General features: G+C 37.4%; 1 protein-coding gene across 4 annotated transcripts; it reads left to right on the top strand.

The window, feature by feature from the left end:
* The first annotated feature begins 4,734 nt into the window (after positions 1 to 4,734).
* FAM204A (family with sequence similarity 204 member A) lies at positions 4,735 to 21,667 on the top strand. Of its 4 annotated transcripts, none has more exons than XM_075107317.1 (8): positions 4,735 to 4,786; positions 5,441 to 5,728; positions 6,700 to 6,790; positions 7,370 to 7,403; positions 7,981 to 8,080; positions 9,855 to 9,944; positions 20,858 to 20,964; positions 21,297 to 21,667. In XM_075107317.1, the coding sequence occupies exons 2-8, from the start codon at positions 5,477 to 5,479 to the stop codon at positions 21,346 to 21,348; spliced, it is 726 nt and encodes a 241-aa protein (XP_074963418.1). In that variant the 5' UTR covers positions 4,735 to 4,786; positions 5,441 to 5,476; the 3' UTR covers positions 21,349 to 21,667. The 4 variants fall into 4 exon arrangements, with proteins under 4 accessions (XP_074963418.1, XP_074963416.1, XP_074963417.1 ...); XM_075107315.1 differs by having other exon boundaries at positions 7,978 to 8,080; XM_075107316.1 differs by having other exon boundaries at positions 4,750 to 5,265; positions 7,978 to 8,080.
* The last annotated feature ends 576 nt before the right edge of the window (positions 21,668 to 22,243 follow it).

Genomic DNA, 22,243 nt, shown 5'->3' with positions numbered 1-22,243 from the left:
AACTGAGTGCAGATCTTCCAAGTTTCAAGCAGGAATTTTGAACAAAAAGTCTCACGTCCTCCCTGAATACCAGCTGTGCGCAAACACTGTAGAGATGCCTTTTTTTAAAAAGTAGACAAAGCAACTTGCTTATGTGCTGCTGATGCTTAAAACCACAGAGATTTCTTTCTGTACCTATGGACAAAATTTTCATCAAAATGCAAACCTCAGAGGAACAAGGATGTAGTAAATGATGGTATGAGAATCTTCTCAGTAAAACCTCCAGGCTTGATCCTACATTGTTCAGTTATGTTCTGTTCTCAGACAAGCAAATTTAGAAGCATCTGAGCAGACCTGCTCTGATGCTGCACAACAAAGAGCCCTGTGGACTGACTGGAGCTCTTCTTGGCTAGTAGCAGTATAAGGACTAAGAAGGGAGCACATAGCAAAGCTTCTCAGCTGTACACAGGGGATTATACTCAAGCCCATTTTATTTCAGAATGCTATTCTTTGTTACATCCCTTTCCATTTTCTTGCTTAGTGTCCTTGAGAACCTGGGAATGAGAACACAAGGGGACTTGAGACTTAGATCAATTGACAGAAGACAACATCTGGTACATAAACCAACTGTATGCACACGCGGCCAACTTGTGTTGCAGTGTAACAGCGCTGTGCTCTCTGCTCCACACTCTTGGCCTAATCCAAACCTAAATGAAGCCAGTGGAAATCTTTCCACTGACTTTAACGGGCTTTCGATCAGGGCTCAGCCAAGGGCCTGCCTGGATTAAAGTCTTACTTTGAATGAGGTAAAGAGAGCTCAAATTACAAAACATCATTACTAATTACAATATACACTATAGAATATTTACTAATATATTTTAATATATGGTCTTAGATAATGTTCTTTGGAGATTTCCATTAATTGTCTCTATGATGGTTCTTGTAATGTTTGTTTAGCAAGAATTAATTTGGTTCTTATATGGCACAGTACGTGAAAAAAAAAACGCCTCTGTAATCCTTTTAACTGACTTTAAATGCTCATTTGAATATAATTATTTTAAAGGATTAATAAAAAGTATTTTTTAAGTTAGCAACAAATTAAAAGTTTAGGAAAAAAACAGAGGTTATTTTATTGTCTTTACATCTCTCTCTAAAATCATATTAATTTTCCTTTCCAACATTATTTTATTGTATTAAAAAATAATCATGCTAGAAAATTTTCTCATTATGTTAGCAAAAATGAATACAAGGTAGATAGTATACTAACACAATTACTATAATCTGCTAATACAATAAGGCCTTCCTATTACATTTAAATAAGAATTCAGTTCTTGATCGTTTCAACATATTTCCAAAACACTGCTGCGAAAGGATAAAATGTAGCATATTTCCATGCTTAAGGAAAAGTTTCTGACGTCCTCGTTTGCTGCGGAAGACCAAGAAACAGCAAATAATGAATAATTCATGTTGTAGCAGATACCATTTCTCTACTAGGAAACTGTGTGTATTTTGCACATGATTATTTATGATTAGCTAAACATGGCTTCAGGCATGTGTTTGAGGAAATAGTTCAGGCCTCCACCATGTCCTGAACCACAACAACCTAACCTCTAGCCGGTCTGAAGAAGGTAATTCCACTCTAAGAACCTGCAGTGGTGACCAGGCACGTACAAGGCCTTTGCTTTTCTAATACCTGACAAACTTGACCACTTCTGTTACAGTTACTTATTAAGACAGTGTTTCAAAAAGAACCCAAGCAATGCTGAGCTTTGTAGATCAAAATCAATACTTTTTATCCAGAAACTAGCAGCACACTCTCTTTCAGTGCTGCTACATGAACACAAGCAAAGGTGTGGAAAAATGCTCTGTTCAGGCCTGCTAGAGCACACACTGCCAAAGGCGGAGGTGGAATGAAGAGTCCACCCTAAACAGTACCAGCAGTAAAAATAGCACAGATCGGTTACCCAGATGAACACAGGATATCCTCTTACCAATCAAACTTGCTTAAGCCTACCTCAGGACATCATGGACTAGAAGTACCATAGTGCTATACACTAATACTCGGTCACTCGACAGTAACAGTAGAAAGACCAACCCCCAGAGCTGCTGTTTTAAATTCCTAAGCAGACTGTGTGCTTTGCTCTAGAGATTCCCGCTGCAGGAATCTCATATACGTGTTGCCACAAGGCAACACATCTGACAAAGTAAACTATAACGACTGGGACACAAAAGAGTATCTGTAAATATCCAACGGCAGAAGGTAAATGTAGGGAGGGAACAGAGATATAGAGAAAATCACCTGGAACCTGAAAATTCATAGAGATCTTGAAAGATTCAGATTAAACTTGGTGTTACGTCTAATTGCAGTAGGCCTTCCTTCTAAAGTTCAAGTACTTTTTAATAGTAGCATCAACAAATAGCTAACCTGTAATTACTGTGTTGTGCTAGTTTGATGTTCCATGGGAATCAAAGAGGCATGACTCGTTTCATTCATAAGAGTCATTGTCTGGCAGGTCTCCAGGACAGGAATTCAAGTGAGAAAGGAAGTTAGATCAGTTGACCAAAAGGAAATAAATCAGATTATTTGAATATTTGCCAGATGGGGAACAGAAAATTGGCATGAGAAGAATTTGACACTGAATCAAGTCTTGGACACAATAGCTGCCCTCACAAATTTTATGTAGGGACATCAGAGTTGGGCACAAGGGTGTGCTGCCTTCTCCATTCTTCCCTAGACAAAAAGACTACACATTGTTTCAACAAAAAGCAGTAAGTTGCAAGGCCTGTTAAGTAGCCAAGAATCTCTTTTCTAGCTTCACCAATCACTGACCTTTTGAATAAAAATGCTTCTGGATTGATGAAAGCCAGGGAGGAGCTCTTTCCACCTTTTTTCTCGTGGAAGAACCTGTGAGAATTCAGAATTTGTTGCAGGAGAACTGGAGATTATCCTGAAATTTGGCTTTTTAAATTACAAATACAAGGAATGTGTAATTATACAATGAAACGCAGGTGAACATTTGAGTACTTCATTTGTGCGCACAACCAGTGCCAATCTTGGTTTGTGGATACTAAATAAGGAGCACAATGTTTGGACAAAAACTGTGTCATGAAATTAAACTTGCCTTCTGAAAATGTATCCTTACCAAACATATAAATTTACAGGTCACAAAGATGTCACACGTCTTTCACTTTTTGGAGTGTTCTCAAATTAGCTCACATTAAGAAAATATCATGCAGCCTAATGGTCTAACATCTCCCTAGAACAAATGGCAACAAATATCCAATATCAATACAATTATCAATTACCACTTATCTGTATACCAAATACAATCAATTATTAAATGTAAATAAAATAAATCTCTTAAAAATTGATTTCCCAGATGAGAGGAAAATCTAGTTAGCAAGCTGAGTGTGAAATTTACATGTAGTTCATGAAAAAGTGATTACTTACGGAATTAATTGATTTTAGAAATGAATCTGAGGATATAAAATTATGGCATAAAAAGGAAATGAATCTGAAGATCTGTTTTATATCTAAGAGGAAGGTGTTTATTCTTTCCTTCCATGCACAGCTATTCCCAGAAGCTGTGATCCACCAAAAAATCCCTACTCAAAGCCATATTCCCTGTTACCCAGCTTTATAACACTTAAACTCTTGCCCCTTTCTCTTTCCCCTCATAGCTGAACTGTTTGTCCACAACTGGGTTGTGTGCTGATTTGGTGTCAGCAATTCCTTTCTTAAAAGTCCTGATACTGAGATTCAGTTTTCAACCTGTCAAATTGTCACTCAGACATGCATCTTCTTACAAATTATTCCAATCACAAAACCTCCCACCTCTCAGACATATTTCAGTGCTAGTGATGTCAGCCTTATCCCTTCATCTTTTTCTTGCAGTTTCTCTGTGGCTCCCTTCCTATCGCTCTTTGCATGCAAGATGTTCTTGCTGAAGCATATTCAGGCTGCTCCTAAATGCCTGTTTCGGATGTCTCACCTATGAAGGCTGAAGGGACAAGAAGGTGTAGGAGAATCTTCCAAATAAGCAAATCCTTTACTGAATGCTCTGCATAGACTTACTGTTCACCTTTGAAGTACCTAGCACAGTGCTGTTCCACTCATAATTCCCAATGAGATTCTAAAAGCTTTTCCACATTCTTGGAACATTTTAAGGAAAAAGTGAGCTCTGATGCTGGAAGTCAATCCACAGTGAACAACCTTGCAAGATCTAGGACTAGCGCTTTTGAGGTTTTCTCTCTACCCCTTTAATCCAAGACACTAGTGGGAACTTTAAAAGGATTTTTCTACCCTTGAAGAGCAAGGCTGCTGGCCCTAGTCATTGTGTCCCAGCATCAACACTCAGGCATCGTGTGAGTTACAAGGTTGTCTTTTGGAATACATGCCATGCTCCCTTACAGCAACTAAAACTCGCCACCTGTCCTTCCAGAGCAGTGCTGTTAATTCTGACAAAGCCACCTCACTCGCACACGCTGAGCCGTCAGACCCTTCTGGAGCCCTCCCGGCTGCGAGGAACTCGCTCTGTTGCCCAAGAGCGGCCTCATGGCGAGGAGGGGACCTACGTCCCCACAGCCCCGGGGGAAAGACCCCCGCCTGGGCAAGCGGCGGCGCTGGCGCCGGGGCCGGGGCCGGGGCCGGCTCTCTCGCCCCTCTGCCCCGGCACAGGCCGCACCACCTCGTTGTCAGGGAGACCGGAGAGGCCGGACCCAAGGCAGCAAAGCGCCCGCTGATTGGCTGCGTGGCAGAGCCCAATCGGCAGGCGGGGTGTTCCAGCAGTGCTAAGATGGCGGCCAGGTAAACACGGTTGGGGGGAGTTTCGGTGTCGGGGTTGTGGCTGGGGCAGGTGGGTGGTGCGCGGGTTCCTCTCCGGGCTCCTCGGCAGCGCCGTCGGGCCCGCGGGGGCGGGAGGTGCCGCCTGGCCTCCCCCAGCCTGGCGCGGAGCCGAGCCGCGTCCGCAGCGCGCTGCCTTCGCCTGGACGGCCGGCTCCTCTCCCCGTCCGCCCCGCGGCCAGCGCAGCTCCCCACGCCCGGCCGTGCCCGCCTGGTGGGAGGAAGCGGCGGCTGCCTCCGGGCTATCCCGGGGAGCGCTGGGTGGGGGGACCGGGCGAGCTGCCCCGCTGCCCGCGGCGGGAGGCGTTTGCTGCAACACTGCGCTACAACCCAAAGCGGCTGTAAACAAGTGCCGAGTGGCAAACTTGAAAGAACAAGGAAGAAAAAAAGAGACCTGATAGCTTCAACCCGTGAACTTAAATCCTCTACTTCTCTCTGAAATAGTAAGTATTAGAAGCTTTATAACGTGCTTGTCTAAAGTATCTAATAGTAGTTGCTTTTCTCAGGAGAAATTAAAACATTTCTGATTGTGTTTTGCTACTTTTGCTTCTCTCTTCTGCACGCTAATTGTGGTATATCCCGGCATAGGTAAGCTCACATAACTTTGGTGTTTTGCAGTAACTTGAAGTGGCTTGGACTTGTTTAAACTGGAAGATGTGGAGTGGACTGTTACCTCCAGGAGTGAATGAAAGCGATGTTGACTTAAGTTCTGATGAGGAAGACAAATCGTGTGGTTCCTTTTCAAAGGAAGATGCAAAAGAAGATCTTGAAAAAGTTCAGCTTTCTGAACTCCAGGAGAATGCACGTGAAAGCGGTGCTGTCAGTGAACCCATTTTGCTGTCAGTGGCAGATGGAGAAGACAAATCTCAAACATGCCCTTCTGGGGTTTCTTTAAATATGTGGAATGTAGGTATTGTTACAAGCCCCCAAATGTCCAGAGCATAAATGCAATATACTCAAAGTCAAATGGCGAACTTTTAAATTAAAATAATTCAATAATGAATATTCAATATATAAATCTGAAAAGGAAAAAAAAAATATGATCAAAGTTCAGTTGCGGTAATATACCTTAGACTGTTTCAAGCAGGATGGATAGGAATTTAGATAGGAAATGAATGTAAGTCTTGGTTTTTTTCCTAGTGCAGTGGTGATTGAGAGCAGAGCAGGGCAGTGTTTGGGTAACTGTATAGTTGCATAAAGACTTGTATTTTCAGTAGTGCATAGGCTCTGCACTTTTAGTAACTGCTTTTTGTATTAGTTAGGATTTACAGCTCAGTGTATCAGCTGCTGTGCTGGTGATGTGTATCTGTGGAGTGGAGGGGTACCCTTCTGCTTTCTGTAGGGGTTAGTTGCAAGCATTCAGATTCATAGTTGCTCACATAATCTCTTGATATTTCCTGCTGCATGTAAAGACTGAGAAAATAAAGCAATCTGTGCTTTAGCCTTTTGAGTCTAAGAATTGTAAAGACTAGTTACTCTACTCTATCCATCGATCCATGCTGGTAGCCTGCTGTGCTGTCAGTAACACTTTGATTACAAGCTACCACCTAGTCAGCAGCAATGTGTTGAATAGTTGAGGAGTGCACAAACAGCCTAAGTGTATTCAGTGTCACGTCCCATGAGAAAACTGCTGGGTTTGAATATTCCTGGGATTTTGGGAGGGCAGAAAGAGAGAGGTGATGAAAGATTAGAGTCAATTTCAGTTTAACACCATCAGAGTTGGATGTTCTCAATACATAAATTTTAATGTAATAGATATAACAAGGTACTGCAGATAAATAAGGTACCGGGATGATATTTCTCAGCACATTATGTAATTTTTTTAAAAAATGGGAAAAATTTTAAAAATACTGATTTGTCTTGTCTTAATCTTGCAGAAATTTCTGGACCTTCAGAAGAAAAACCGTGAAATGAAAACCCAAGCAAATCAGGGAAATGAAAACCGAAAAAGAAGGCGCCGCAGAAAAGGTGTTTTATATAATGACAGGATTTATTTTCCCAAAATGGAATTAGCATCAAATACATAGGAAGTGGGATTTGCTGCTGGGTTTCTTTTTTTTTTTTGAGGGGTGTATGCGTTTGGTTGTTCTGTTTGTGTTTTGTTTGTTGGGTGGGTTTTTTTTGCCAAGAATTGAATGCCTGAGTGGATGTATTCTAGCTTTATCTATTATTTTTCCAGTTGTGTACATCAAGTGTACGACTAGGTTTTAAATTGCTGCTTAAAGTTCAAGTAATATATTTGTCCCCTTTTTTAAAAAGGAAGTAAAACTTACTCAGTTATACACTTAGCCATTATATATCAGTATTTCAGTAATTCTGTAAAACGTACTTTTGTGTATCTGGTTAAAACTTCTTCACAGATCCTGTAGGAGGTTCTTTGTATGAAAAGTCTTAGAGCTGAGTGGTTTAAATCCACATGATCATTGAGTAAAAATCCTAGTGTGTTAATCTTTGAAAGGAAATGTGACCGATTAGAGTTCTGTTAACTTCATTGGATGCTGTAGTGTATTACTGTGTAATGTTGGATTTTATTTTTTTTTCCCCTAGAAAAACAGAAAAAGAACGATGAAGTGACTAAGAGGTATAACCAGCTCAGTGTGATTATCTGAGGTCTGTTTTAATGTCAGGCAAAACTTGTAAAAAGCTTGACCGCATGCATGGCCAGAGCCTAGCTTTGAACATCATGTAAAATATCTGCTGAAGTTGCTCAGTGTCTCTGTCGGGCAGGCTGAATTTGATACCAGTGATTGTTTGATAGAGTTTATTGCTCAATTTTAAAAATCGGCACAAATGTGTTATTTATGTAACTTAAAATTTACTTTAATATTACTCCTAATAATGGTTTGCATGTAATTGCGTACACGCTCCTGTTCAGCCTGTGCCGCCTCCTCTTTTTCCTGCTTGGCAGTGCTATGTTAATGGTTGGACTCTATGGTCTGAAAGGTCTTTCCAATCTAAATGATTCTATAAGCTTGCTTTCAAGATTATGGAATTACACTTGCAGAAGGGAAGGAATAATTAATTTCACTTCCATTAAAAACTGTGAATGGGTGAAAAGAGCATGTTTGCGAAATGGAAGAATTTCTTTTAGTGTTGAAAAGAATAAGTTGTGGGAAGGGATCTAGTTATATTAATGACTTTGTTGTTGTTTTTAGTAGTCAACAGTTGGCAAATGAAGACAAATGGAAAGAACTTACACAATACTTTGGAATCAATGATAGATTTGAATCACCTGTGGATAGCAGGGCTCCACAAAAGGTGACTGTTGATACAAAAACAATGTCAGCTTGTACTTGGCAGTAAAAGAACTCAGCCTTAACTGAGATAGGAATGAAACTGAGACTATTTGAAAGTGAGTAAATAATCAAGTTATGCTGAAGAAGAATAATTTTGTGCACATCTTAAATGAATTTCCTTTTAGATATCAAATTAATTGTACTTAGATTGAAAGGTTGCTGTGCTTTCTTTTGAGACAGTATCCATGCTTGTTTCCTGTCTGGTTTTGTTTTCTATTATCATGAGAGACACAAGGCTTCATACAGTGTTTGACCTTTTTTCTTTTGGGTTTTTTAAAGTCATGTTTTAACTTTGAAATATGTCAAGTATATCCTTTAGCTGACACCACTGGCCATAGGAATTAGAGGGCCAAACCTACCATACAGGATGTATACACACTGGATCTACAACACATACTGTTCATAAATATTATTGTGTAACTAATCATATTTGAAATAACTGGTATAATATGATCAAGTTAAGAAACTCATATTTGAGGTCCTCGTAGCACTGTTTGTGTAGTTTTTCTAGTAAAGGCCAAGTTCTATGACATCAAACATTCAGTTAGCCTCCTTTATGATAAATTTTGTATTTTTCATTTGCTTAAAGTAAGCTTCTGCATGCAGGTCAGGAGATACTGTTCGCTTCTGTCTCAGTTCTTACTTTTGGTGGGTATTTAGTTGTCACTAAACTGCTCAGGATAGATCTGGAATGAGGCCTGAAGTGTTAAAATGCAGGTGCTCTCCACATAAGTTCAGAGGTTTTTGTCACTAGTGGAACGTATGCCTCATTAATTTCAGGAGAGACATCCAGCAGAATTGGCTATTGCTGCAACTTCCAATTGTGCACCTCTCTTTGGGTTGCCTTTTTTAACTTCAGTCTGAATAATTCAAATACAGTATTTGCAGATTACTTTCTCAGGAATTTTGTTTGCCTTTTTGTTTTTATCTTTTGAAAAAGTATATGTTATGAAACTGTCAAATGAGTTTTCTTTAGCACCACTAATATTTAAAACCAGTGAGGCTGTAAATTGACTTTTGTTATGAGACAGTGAGCTTTTTGTGGAACTTTGAAGCCAGTGCCTACTGCTATGCTCCCCTTCTGTATTCCTTCAGAAGTTTCTAACTATAATTTCCAGTAAATATTTACTTTTTATTGTTTAACAGCAACATTCACAAATAATGTAATAAGTGACATTAAGAAAATAACCTTTATGATCAATGTATTTTCAGAGCTTAATTTCTGAAGCTTTTTCATTGTTTTCCATATGACTGCTAGAATTTAATTTATTAGCACAGTGGAGTGGCACCATGCCAAAACTCAGTTTTTTGGATACAGATAAGATCTTAGCACTCTAATGATACAGTGGTAATTGCCATTCTTCATGTTACCTGACACATATATTTCACATTTTGTTTAGAAAGCTTCAGGGATGGAAGAGATAAGCCAGATCTTCAGATGAAATTTTATTGTGACAGGCATAAACTAGTCCGTGTAATTTTTTTAACCTACAGTATTATCCTGCACATACGGTGGAACTAATGCAATGATTTGTGCTCAGGCAGCCTTTCAGTGAATTCTTAATTATACTGTCCATTACAATACATAGACAAAGTGATTTGTGTTACACAGAAATTACAGGTTTATGCAGTGTCTTAAAGAATTTTAAGAAAGAAAGACTTTTAGAAAGCAGATGCTGTCTTTAAGCGTATTACTTCTTTATTTGTCCTAAAGATATTTGCTTTTCTTTCTCTAGTCTGGCCTTGAACTTAGCATAGAGAAGTCTGTGGCTGAAGGTGACATTGATAAGGCTGAGGAGCTGAGTGATAGACTAGCCATTCGTGAGGTAAGTGGGCTATTAACAAAAGCTCTGAGGAAACATTTAGTTTTGTACATCTGTACAAAGTGTGTCATAACTAAAATAGCATTGAAGATTGTTTGGGGCAAGATTGTTTCCTCTAAGCAGATTTTTGTCAGTGACTGAAGGATTTTCCTGCTGATCTAGTAATGATTGGAGGGCTGTAGCCATGTATAAGAATTGAAAATACAACCATGAACAATCCCAAGTAACCTTGCTTTAAAGCCTTTGTGCTGATTTCACAAGTCAGAGCAGTCAGCAACTAGTCATCTATATTGAGCTTTTGATTTTCCTGCATCGTGCCAAAAAAAAGGGAGTAGGATGTTCCTTTCCTGTCAGTTCCTTGTCACTCGGATTTTGCATTCTCTCACCAATAAGGTTGGGAAGCCTGAAGAAAAGTAGATACTGGCAAGCTTAGAGCAAGGCTCACCCGGATAAGGACAGATATACCCAAACTTGGGCATCAGTGCTTTTTTTCCTGGGTATTCATGTGATCAGGAGTTGATGGCTGGAAGAATTCTGAAGAAGAATGGGAGTAGATGGCTGTCAAACATATTGCTGTAGCCTTAGAATGTTTATAGAATGAATGGATATTTTTTCTCCTTGTCATAATTTTTAGTGTGTAAATGTGTATCTATTGAAAAAATAGCATTTCTCTTAGCTGGATTTCTTTTTACAATGTTGTCTTATTAGTTGGTATATCTGAGTAATTTTATGAAGTCTGTGCTGCTCCTTGCTACAAAAACAGGACCCTTTAAATTTGTATGTAGTGCTGTGTGAATACTTAAACTGGTGAGGAATCAGATACCTCTGGTAATTGCAATTTCATATAAGAAATAGTTAAATTGGCGCACGTATAATAGGTAGTAGCAGCTGAAGTATGTAATAGAAATCCATGAAGGCTGTTGTGCCTGCTGCTGTTTGTGCACAGGGGAGAAAATGCAAAGGAAGAAAATCAGGATAAAAAGGTAGTTGGAACAGTTTTGAAGTCAGGTAAGAGAAAATAAATAAGTGCTATTTGAGGTGAGTGGAGAAGCTATCATTTTTAAGTAGTCTGATTTATATAATTTAAACTATAAATATTTTAGATTTATTTTAGCAATTAATTATGTAACTTCTGCTTTCATTCCTCTATCTTGCACGTTCTTCTATCTTCACAGAGGTAATGGGAATTTTCTTTCCACTGTGCATACTAGCAAAATTCAAAGGCATTAGAAAAGGATTAAGAAGGAAAGGACAAATTCCAATACTTCTCATTCTCATACGAATATTTAAAATGTTTCCTAAGTACAGGGTTTCAAGCTAAGCTTTAATGTGAAATTGCAGATTTAAATCTGTTTTATGCAATATAATACAATATTGTGATGGCTTTAAAAATAGATGGCTCTTGAAATGGGAAATACAGTTCTTAAGGTTCTCAAAGGTTAGGTAGAACTAACTGTTCCTCAGTGCGTGTTCTTACACAACCATTGAACTCCTACGTTTAGTCACTCAGGGCAGTTTCTAATGACTAAACTCTTCTCTGCCTTTTCACCAGTGATCACAAAACTTCAGTCCACAAAGATGATGGCTATTGACAGTGACAGGAATGTGTCCTAATGTTCCCGTTAAGTCTGACCAGCTTCTCACTGTGATACTGTTATGTTACCTTTTGTGCTTACAACATGAAAAACACTTGCTGTTCTCCTTCACAAATGTCATTATCCCATCTACTCTAAAGTGGTTAGAGTATTGTAATCAATAAAACATACTGAGGTTCTAGTGCAAATTGTTTGACTATAAAAATAAATTAATGTAAGAAGTTTTTAAGGTTTTGTAATATTTATAATATTTATGATAAACTGTTATCTGATTTCAGTAGCCATGGGATTGTACAGCATCTAGCATATCCCAGGTGCTACAGCAACGTATTATTATTTGTGGAACATTAGCTCCAAATTGTTGACTTTCAAATATTAGCATGTTGTAATTCTGAAAACAAAATGCTTGAAACTTTATTAGTATTCACAGCCTTGACTTGGTTTTGGTTAAGTGGGTTTATCTGAATAAATAGTGTGTTGAAAGAAGGAAAACTCAAATGACTCTGGCTTGATCTCATGAGGAGCTCTGTCGAGGCAGAATTCATGTGAATTCACTGGGGTTCTCTACTGTTGTAAAGATGTGTTACATAAACCACTGCAAGATTCATTTTTCTTTGATTTTTAAGAAGCTGGCTTTTTAACTGCATCTTTGAAAGAGGAAAATCATTCTAACAGTGATTAATTCTGATTCAGTGAAGACCTGTAGAAAAGGATTTGATTGTGGAAGAGGTGGATTCAAAAATAATTGCTTTGTGTACAAGTAATAAAATATTTCATATTGTATAGTATTGATTCAATTGCTACTTCTCTTTGCAATTTAAAGAAATGTCCCCTTTAAAACTAATTTTCCATAACATTTCTGACAAAGTGAGTTAATTTCTAAAGTATGTGGCTATTTGTATCCCCCTAACTTCCAAATGCAAACACAACACTGAGGAAGTCAGGCACGGAACTGTACTATGACTGTAACAAAGTACACCACTTCTGAAGTCTAGAAAATAAGTGGATGATTTCTTGTTTTTATCTTGACTTCATCTTTTTATGTATAGTTTTCACTTTTCTTGAGCAGTGTTGCATGGTTTGGGACAGGGAGTGCATGAGAAATGGCTGCCTTCTGTTTTGAGTAGAGCCCCCCTTACAGCCATGTGAAGAATGTTCAGTGGGTAGGTGTTCTTTTTGAAATCAGGTGTATGGGGTTTTAATCAGCACCATTTTCTTTTGCAAGAAGCAGTGACTGGAACCTGCTGATAAAGCTTTTGCTTTGAGGCATAGATCCCAGAGTTCTTAAAAGCTGTTTCCTGCCTTAATAAGTGGAACTAATTTTTGATGTATAACATTTATAAGCCTGTGAAACTGATAGGGCAGCTTCAGTATTTGGAAAAATGAAGCCAAAAATAAAAAGGTGATGAGAATAGGCAATAAAAACATGTTCTAAAAAGCAAAGGAATGCCAAAATGATGCTGTCAATATGCTATCATGATGACACAGTGAGAAAAGGTTTTTAAAAATCAGATTCCTTTAAAATCAGTAATGACTTAGACAATGTGTGTAATCTAGCAGCTGTGAGTGGATGCTGGATTTTATATCATACAAGCATAAATAATACTGCTTTGAGGTTTTGGGTCCTGTGGTTTCCATGTGGGAGTTGTAGGCTCTTTAAGGAAAATGTTACTGTACTGCCATAAATGAGGCTTTGGGCAATATATTATTTGTTGCTTTCTTCTGCTTTGATGAATAAGCACAAATGCTGATTTTAGAACAAAACTTCTTAATCTAGTAGCATTTGAGGTTTTAGAGTGAGAGAAGTTAGAACTCGGAATACCTTATGCACAAGGCTCTATATTTACTAGTGGTTGCATGATTGGATTCACATGTAGCTTTTGAAACTAAAAATGGTTTATCCCTTTTTTTTTATTGCAGTGCCACTTTTCTAAAAAAAGGGAATTGTACTCATGTGATGATGATGATGATATTCAGTCTAATCTCCTGGCAAACCTGACTACAAAGTGTTACCCCTTGTCTCTTGTTGTCATCCTAGTTTGTGGACCAGAAAAGTGATTGCAGTTAGTTTAGGAGTTATCAGGGTAGCAGATCGCTAACTGTAGCATCCTTGACCATCCCCACAGCGTGTTCTCTTGTGGGGTGTTCTGCTTCACCATGAGTTCCAGTAATCCTGAAATTCTTGATTGCATTATTTTATATACAAGTGAAATTCTTCCTGAAAAAATGGGCAAGTCTGCATTATATTGCACAGAATAATTGAGGCCATCAGTAACTCTGCATCTTCAGCTAGACTGCTTCTAGAACCCAGTCTAGCTTGAGCACCTCAGTGCTGTGGTGCAGTTACAGTATAGAAGATCAGTGCTCCTCTGATAAATTTTTGTTGAGCATCGACATAATGCAGGTGGGCCATACTGCTTAATCTTAAGTCACTGTGGATTTTTAAACACATTGCCAGACTGAATTATTTCTGTAATACCTACAACATAGTACTATTAGCATTAAATAACTGGCAGTTCATTACAGTGTGCTGGTATAATATACGCAGTTAAGGTTTATTATTATAACCCAGTTGCTGTCTTCATTATAACATTCCAGGACTTTCAGCATTGGCAGAGAGTCTTCATGTTTTAAAGTTCAAATGTAGACTGGCTTACCTAAAACCATTATTTGAACACTGCATTAATAGTGACTTGTTTAACTTGAGAAATGCCAGCAGAAGTGTTAATGTGGGAGTTACCAGAAAAAATTCTGAACTTTTTAGAACGAAAGTGGTGAGAGAATGGAATTTATGTGGCCCTTAGCTGGGCTGAGATAAAATGGTTTTCTCGGTGATGCTCTAGGGTAGGGTAGTTGAGGTTTAATGGTAGCAGATACTTGGATAGGTAGCTGCAAACCCACGCTTGGAATTATGTCAACTCTTCTAATGCTTTTGAAACACTTTTTTTGAATAATATCTTGAACTGTACTTTAATTGTTTTTCCTCTGTTTGTGGGAATCTGCCTAGACTTTTGCAGAATAAACGTTGATAAATTAGAGCACTGTGACAGTGCACAGTTGCATGTGTTTATCCTTTTGTGTAAGGATGGTATGTGGAGATATATGGTAATTTCCCTTTGCTGTAAATCAGTTTCAGTTTGGAGTGATACTCGTAAAAGTTCTTTTCCTAACTAAACCAAATAATTTTAAAAGATTCCCCCCATGCCCCTCATATGTAAACCTGAAAATACTTTCCAAGCTTTTTCCCCCCCAGAGAAAGAATTTTCATAGTGTTTTTGTGCTGAGATCAGTGTGGTGTTGAGAAGCAGGGTGCCGATTTCTTATGGCTCTAATATTCTGAGAACTAATCTGGCTGAACCTCAAACTTTGCATTATGTTTGTGGTTTTTGTGTTAACTGCCTGGTAGGTAGGTGCCACATTGTCTAAGAGTGCATTAGCCCGAGGACTGTAACTTGAACGTGATAAAATAATCTTGACCATATTAGACATAGCTGTCAAAAGGAACTTTTAAAGTGTTTTGTAATTTAGTATGCTAAATTACTGGAGTAGTTGTCAGTCCCTAAATCGCGCAAGCTTTTTGGCAGTACTGTTCCTAAGTGCTTAGCGTAGTGGCTTCTGGCATTTTGGTGAAACACTTTTTAAAAGCTGCAATTTATAGGGAAACTATAATTGTAATATTGTAATCAAGCTTAAATGAAAGATCTACACTGCAATCGATGAAACTAATTGGCTCTTTGCTGGGGATATCGTTCTTGGTTACAGCAAGATCACTGCTGCTGTTGTCTTCAAAATTTGTTGCATCTGTTTTGATCATTTTTCTAATGATCTTGTCTGTATCTCTTGTCTGTAAGTAACTTCTAGTCTTCTAATCTGGAATGGGAAGCACATGAGCAAGGTTGTATGTCATAACTCTTGAGATCCATTCCAGAAGCTGTTTTCCATTTGAAAATCGGAGTAGGATATGATTGATCATGAGGTCACATGGATATTGCGGTTTCAGATGGACAGGTTGTAGTGCTTGATCCTCTTCTCATGCTAAGAGTCTCGTTTCTGAATTCTGTGCAGTATTCATAACTTACTGTAGTGTTTTGGGTACCTGACAAGATTGATGCAATGTTATATGAAATGCAACCAAGCACCAATTAACTTGGAAGTCCCATTGAAGGACCTGGGGGTGAAAAAAAGATTTTTATCTCTGAAGGATTTTTTCTAACCCTTAGCTGAGGTGCTTCCAAATATCTCTCCTCATTGGGGTTGTTTTCTTTTAACCTTTGGAACATGGCAGGGTTATCACCTAGAATTACATTCATATGCTCCCTTAATTATGTATATCTTTTCCTTAACAAACCTTAAAAAAAGATTTCAGATGTTACAAGTCTAATTAAAGAGACAGACAAAGCACAGTTTATACTGTAGATTTTTTCTGCAGTTCAATTAATCAGCATGTTTTCTCTTTTAATTAAAACCATTTTAGTAAATTAAAGCCCACAGCAAAACACATATATAATTTGTTTGTAATTAGCTCTTAATTGGTGGTAGTTGAAGCTTAGCACCCTTGGTTTCTTTCTTCATGATTGCCATTTTATTAGCAGCCAGTCATTAATTAATCTTTTTTTCTAATTAGCTTATAAAACTGTTGATGGCACATTATTGTAAATGTGATTTTAAGTTCAAAGCTTGTTAATAAGCTTTCTTACTTAGAAGAACAGAGATAAAGAAATTGCTGAAAACAGTACTACAGTTCTTTTTTTAAAACTGCCTTTCTTATGAGGGGGCTGTGTAAAGCATCTAACAGCTTATAGTTAATTTTTTAATGCTGTGTTTTCTCATGAATGGAAGAAGTTACTTGTATTTAAATGTTTTAAATCTACCAAAGAGCCCAACATTAGAGCAGTTTTCTGTCCTTGCTCCGTTACTGTGTCATCCAAATATAATTCGATGTTGTAATACACAGCGTAAAAATACAACAAAGGTATTACAAAGTATTTTACAGTGGAAGTTGAGCACATCATTGAGGGGGGACAATTTTCACTGCAAAACCCACTCTGTATTCTTGTTTGCTTTATATATTTTATATACGTCAGCAATGGATAACATTCCATAACATAAAAGGAGAAAATCATTGCTAAAGGCAAGCCTGAAATAACTAGATTCATATTTGATGAGAAGCTGTAACACTGTATTAATAGGCCGCTTGGCTTCCCTGCTATGGTTGTAGGATATTTCAGGACCTGTTTGAATATAGATGTTTTGTCAGAGCTTCTGCAGGTTTAGCATTATGTATATCATACAGAAATATTTCTGGAGCAGTTCTTGAATCTGTTGTTTCATTACTTGTGTCATTCAGCATTTACACTGCGCAGTGCTAGCTTAACGAAAAGTCTTTGCTTTATGATATTTAATGTTAAACGTCTTGATTTTCAAGGAAGTTCGCTGGAAGTTAGAGTAGATTCTGTTGCAACTTCGTAAAAATGTTTACTCTTCTGTCTGAACTTTACATCCTATTTCAACTTCAGCCATTTCTTTGCTTGTTTTAGAAGTGTTTTATGATGCTGTGCAAGAAACACTAGAAAGGGATAGCTGACAAGGAAAAAATTAAAAATTGGATAAAAAGTAAATGAATAATGTCATATTACTAAAAAGATGAGAGGCTAATTTGTGCCGACTTTTTGCTAATTTTGTTCAAGCCTCAAAATGAGGAGCTGTCACCCGTTCTGTGTAGCACTGATGACAGTGCCAATGATCCATGAAATAAGCTGCCGCTGGCTTTGTTCTGATAAGAATGAACAAATCTGCACAATGTACGGCTCCCAGAATCTCATTTTCATACTTGCATGCAGGCTAAAAGAAATAAGCTGTTTGCAGGCTTGATTAATCAGACATTTGAGGGTTTTTTGTCTCTTTGATCTCTTTCGTCTCCTAGGTAACTTGCTTGACATTAATGTTGAGCTTGAGTAAAGACAATCAGGAATTGTAGACCAAACTGATATAAAAATTAAAGACCTTAACACTTTAAGTACTCCAGTAATGGTTCCATTTTACTTCAGAAAACATCTGTTTTCATTTAATTAAAGAACAAAAGAGAATGGCATAAATATTTTTCATAGAGACCTGTTATTCCTTAAAAAGTTGAAGTATGATGATTGGTATTTTTAAATAAATGCCTTGAAAGTGTTCAAAAAGAAGCAAAGCTTCAGGAATTTGTTACAAGGTAGTTATTTCAGATGAGCAGAAAATTTATGAAAAATAACAGATAGGGAGTTTTCATTTATGCTGCATTAAACATCTAGAATAAGATATTTGATGTGATTATTGGTCAACTTCAAAATGGAAAGGTCTTTGCCCTTTAGAAACTAAGTTGTTTAAGTTTGTCTTAAAAATACATATATATAATGTTACAAAGAAGACCCATTATATCAGCTTTACTACCCAATATGATTTACACACTTTAAACCTGTAAAATTGAAAGGAATTAAAAAAAAAAATGTCGCAGTGCGTTTGCTTGAGGTTATGCAGACGCTTTTACAAATCTTCCAAGTGGCTGTAAAGATGAATGCCTCAAGGGTCTAGCCAGGGCCCTGCTTTTCCAACCAGCTAAAGCCCTTATCTTAAATCCAAGCAAAGTACCATTAATCTTTTTGAAAGACCTTTTATGGCTTTTAATATATCCCAAATTAGAACATTTTACACCCTTGGTTCCTGAAATATGGTGATAAAAAGCCTTTAGAGCTTAATTTTCCTTACTGCGTGCTCTGACCAATTTGCAGTTCTTTGTGATAATGTTTAGACACCTTAATTAAAATGCAGCAAAATATTGGATGTTCTATATGGAAAATGCTGATACTTTGACTACACAAGAAATTGTTGTATACATTTTTATTCATGCTTTCTTACTTCTTTTAAGATTGTATTTTATTGAGTTATCTGATGACCTGAAATGTTGGGGTTTTTTTGATGTAAAACCCGTGGATTTATTGAAGGGGGACGGGGAGTGAAGATGTATGTCTGGGTGTGGGTGGGAGCAGAAGGTGTTTTATCTAAAATGTTTGTGTGTTTATATGTGACACATTTGTTTTCGTGTCTTGAAAATTTGACTCTCTGTAGCCTAGAAATTATAGCATTGATGCTGCAAAATGTTTCTCCTTTTACTTCCACGTACACTGCAGAGGATCTTATTATCCCATTTATCCGTATTTTTCAAAGATGGAAGAACTCATTCTGTTTTCCAAGAAATAACAGATCAAAAGATTTTTTCTGCAGCATTTGTGTAGACCTTGCTTGTGTATATTTGTATGTGTGTAAGTGTTCAACAGATAACTAGAATATGTTTAAAGAGATGCTGTTGTTCATCATAAAGTTAATTTTCAAGTATGTTACGAAGTAAAATACAGTTCAGAAATAAAGGCATGGTTCTGCTGATTGACTTCAGCCATCACATTGCTCTATTTTTTTAGGCTAATAATTGCTCCTATTTCAATTAACAAGTAAACATATTTTGAATATGTTAGGTGAGTTTTCTTAGTCATTTTTATGTTGAAGTTAAGAGCTGCCCTTATATATTAAGTGACAGTGCAAATAAGAGAATGTTATGTTCTGGTCTTTGACTTGAAATTTGGCAGTTCAGATGTCAGCATTGAATTACTGATATATAAAATGTTAAAGCTCGGGAAAAATGATGTAGTTAATAATGTAATTCATGTGACCAGACATTTCAAAACTTCTATCTTGTGCATCAAGGTGATTCCATAGGTGCATATTTATGACCTTATAACATGTGCAAATCGTAGATTAAAAACTTGTTTAGCGTTATTTATTCTGCACACTTTCCTTTTAAAATATTTTGCTTACCTATCTACTGTTTGTGGTGCAAGTGTTCAGAGCCTCAAACCACAAACTGTTGTTGTGCTTACCACCTGCATATGTGTAGACTCTCAATGCCTTCTGCAGAAGGGCTACTTCCTTGATTCTTGAACCCTGAAAGAGGACCATAAGGTAGAGTAGCTTGTAGTGATGCCATTTTGTTTTGCTTTGTTAACAAGATGATCAGGGTATCAACCTGCCTACAGGGTAGGTGTTTGATGGGAGAGTTGTAGAAGATGTGTCAGTGCACCTACACCTGAAGATGCCTTCTTGAGTTCTCTCTCATCTTATCTGGACAAAACAGCTCTGAGTAAATAAGATTTGCATGTATAGATGCTGCAGGTTACTGAGGTGTGTTAGCAATAATAGTGGATCCTTAACCAAAGTGCTAAGGAGTGTTCTTTCACTTGGGTCTCCCATGCTTCTGTTGTTTGATGCTCCCGTGACATTTTGGGGAAATTTAGAATATTCTAGTGAGAAACATGTTAGCTAACTTCAGTAGGTTTGGACTGGATAGGAAGAAAACATGTTTGTCCACGTCAGTTTGTAGCAGTTGTGGCTAAATGAATTGCTAGTTTGTCTTGGAGAAAAGCAGTAACTTCTGAGACCAAATTCTTCCATAATTCATAATTTAGTTGCAGGTAATCTCAAGTCATGACAGCAATCACAAAATATATCTACAATGAACAAGTTATGAATGCTGATTATTTTCCCTAATCTGGTCATAGTTCACAGTACCTTTCCATCTGTTTTTCTTTTTTCTACCCCCCCTGCTCCTGCCTTGACATTCCTTAAAGTGAACTTAATTCTTGGTGTGAATAAGTTTATGAAAGTAAAGTAGTATTCACCTACAGCCTGTTACGACCTTGTTTGAAAAGCATGCATATTATCGTGCTAATAATCTAAAAGCTGGTAATGTGAAGACTAAATGCCAGATGGACTCTATGGACACTGCTTCATTTACTTTCTGGACAGACTGGTTAAAACATGACTACTGGTACTACTGAAAATGTGGGGTTGTAGCATTTCTTCCTGTATCAAACTGTCTTTTTGGGTGGTTTTCATATTGGTAAGACTTGATGCTATTGTGTTAGCACAGCTGAGGTCACAGACTGGTTTTAATAACAGAGACTGTGTGTGTATATCTATGTCTACATAGTTTGTTAAAAAACAGACAAACAAAAGGTTCTAGTGAGCTATTGCACTTTGCTTTTACTCTTGAAAATGAAGGATTTGGTGAAAAGGATTGCTTGCCTCAGGATCCCACTGCTCTGTATTTCTCTCAAGAGACATTCTTGCTTGTCTGATCTAATAGCACAGCATCAGCCTAATATTTGAAAGGTATTTTAGTATCTATTGACTTTTGCGAAACAGAATCAGACCAAGTAATTTGAGAGACTTAAATTTCATATGAGCCATTTGCATCTATTCAGTTTTCCTTTGTTGCTTTTTATGTCTTAGCTTGGTGTGAAAATTGCCAAAGCTGCTGCTTGCCGCAACTTTGTAAAAGCCAAGCAAGAAGCAGAGGCTGCCCAAGAAGCTCGTAAGAAAAAGAAGCTTGCTTGGGGGTAAGTCATTTGAGTATGGAATTAAACATTTGTGGTTCCATTAGCGCTAAGTGTATACAATGCAATCTCAGTTAAATGTTTTCTTTGTTGAAATAGGCTTGTGCTAATCTTATTTGTTTAGTTTAACCTTGTTGGGTTTTGGGCTAGGTTTTTTAGTGGTGTACAGAGGCTTCACCAGAATTAATGTATTGGTTATATGGCTGTATTTGCCTTCATATCTTTATTACAGTATTAAAAATAAGAACTTATTTTTGTTATTATGAAAAGTATGGTAGAATCCCTGAAACACATATGCTCATGATTCCTAACGTGGTTTTTGTGCTCTATTTCAGATTTGAAGCCAAGAAAAGATGGGAAACAAAAAGCAATATGGGATACATGTAATTCGTCCTGTTTTCATCAAGAGTCAGATGCCTGTTATGACTTGAATCATTGTGGGCGATATCTTAAATCTAAACACAAAAACGCCCCCCATAACAAACTCCAACACATTGAATTCTTTGTGTTTCTCTTATTGCTGTTAGAGTGGGGTATCTTGTTTTGGCACTCTCTTATAATGTAGCAAAAATATCTAAACATCAATACTATGTTAAATAGTATTTTTCTCCAAAATATGAAAACCTAAGATAATGCATTGTAGAATGCATTTGGAGTCTTGTAGAAAACTCTTTATAGTTGGAATAAAATACTTGGTCCAAAAGTGTTCTGTGCTGCACTGTAGTTGTAATGCATGGGTATAAGGAGAGGGATAAGCTTTCATGCTAAGGTTATACAGACTTAATGCAGTAAGCACTACTTCTTCGGTTTGCTTGAAAGTTTGGAGGGGCACTAAATAAAGAAAATCAAAACCACCCTACCTGTTCAAAACCATTATTATTTATGCATTTATGGGCTTACGTAAATAAGAACAGAAAAAATTGGCTGAAAAAGTCCATCCTCCCTCTCCTGGGAGGATCTGGTACTATTTGTCATGTCCTGGTGCCACGTTCTTCAGAATATTTCAAACTCCCGTTTTAGTTTCCTTCCCTTCCTAGGAGCTCAAGTTCTTAAAAGTCCCAGTTTCTTTGAGCAGCCAAAGTATAGAAATACATATATTGAAATATATCTGAAATACGTTATGCTGTGCAGTTAGCCACACCCAAGTAACAAATGCAGATTTTACTCCAAGTCAAATGTTTTACAGATCAATTAGGATTTGAATGTTTTGTTATAAGATTATAACAAGAATTGATGATAATGTTTCTTCAAAATTGTTCTCAGTGAAAAGTAAGGACACATT

Source organism: Phalacrocorax aristotelis, chromosome 12 (assembly GCF_949628215.1).
Source record: "Phalacrocorax aristotelis chromosome 12, bGulAri2.1, whole genome shotgun sequence".
NCBI classification, from domain to species: Eukaryota; Metazoa; Chordata; class Aves; order Suliformes; family Phalacrocoracidae; genus Phalacrocorax; species Phalacrocorax aristotelis.
Note: the sequence above shows the minus strand (reverse complement) of the source record. Positions and strands in the feature narration are given on the sequence as shown.

Coding starts and splice junctions, on each gene's coding strand:
- FAM204A (XM_075107315.1), top strand. CDS start 5,477: ATGTGGAGTGGACTGTTACCTCCAGGAGTGAATGAAAGCGATGTTGAC. Junction 5,729..6,699: donor TTTCTTTAAATATGTGGAAT/GTAGGTATTGTT, acceptor TTAATCTTGCAG/AAATTTCTGGACCTTCAGAA. Junction 9,945..20,857: donor ATAGACTAGCCATTCGTGAG/GTAAGTGGGCTA, acceptor TTTATGTCTTAG/CTTGGTGTGAAAATTGCCAA.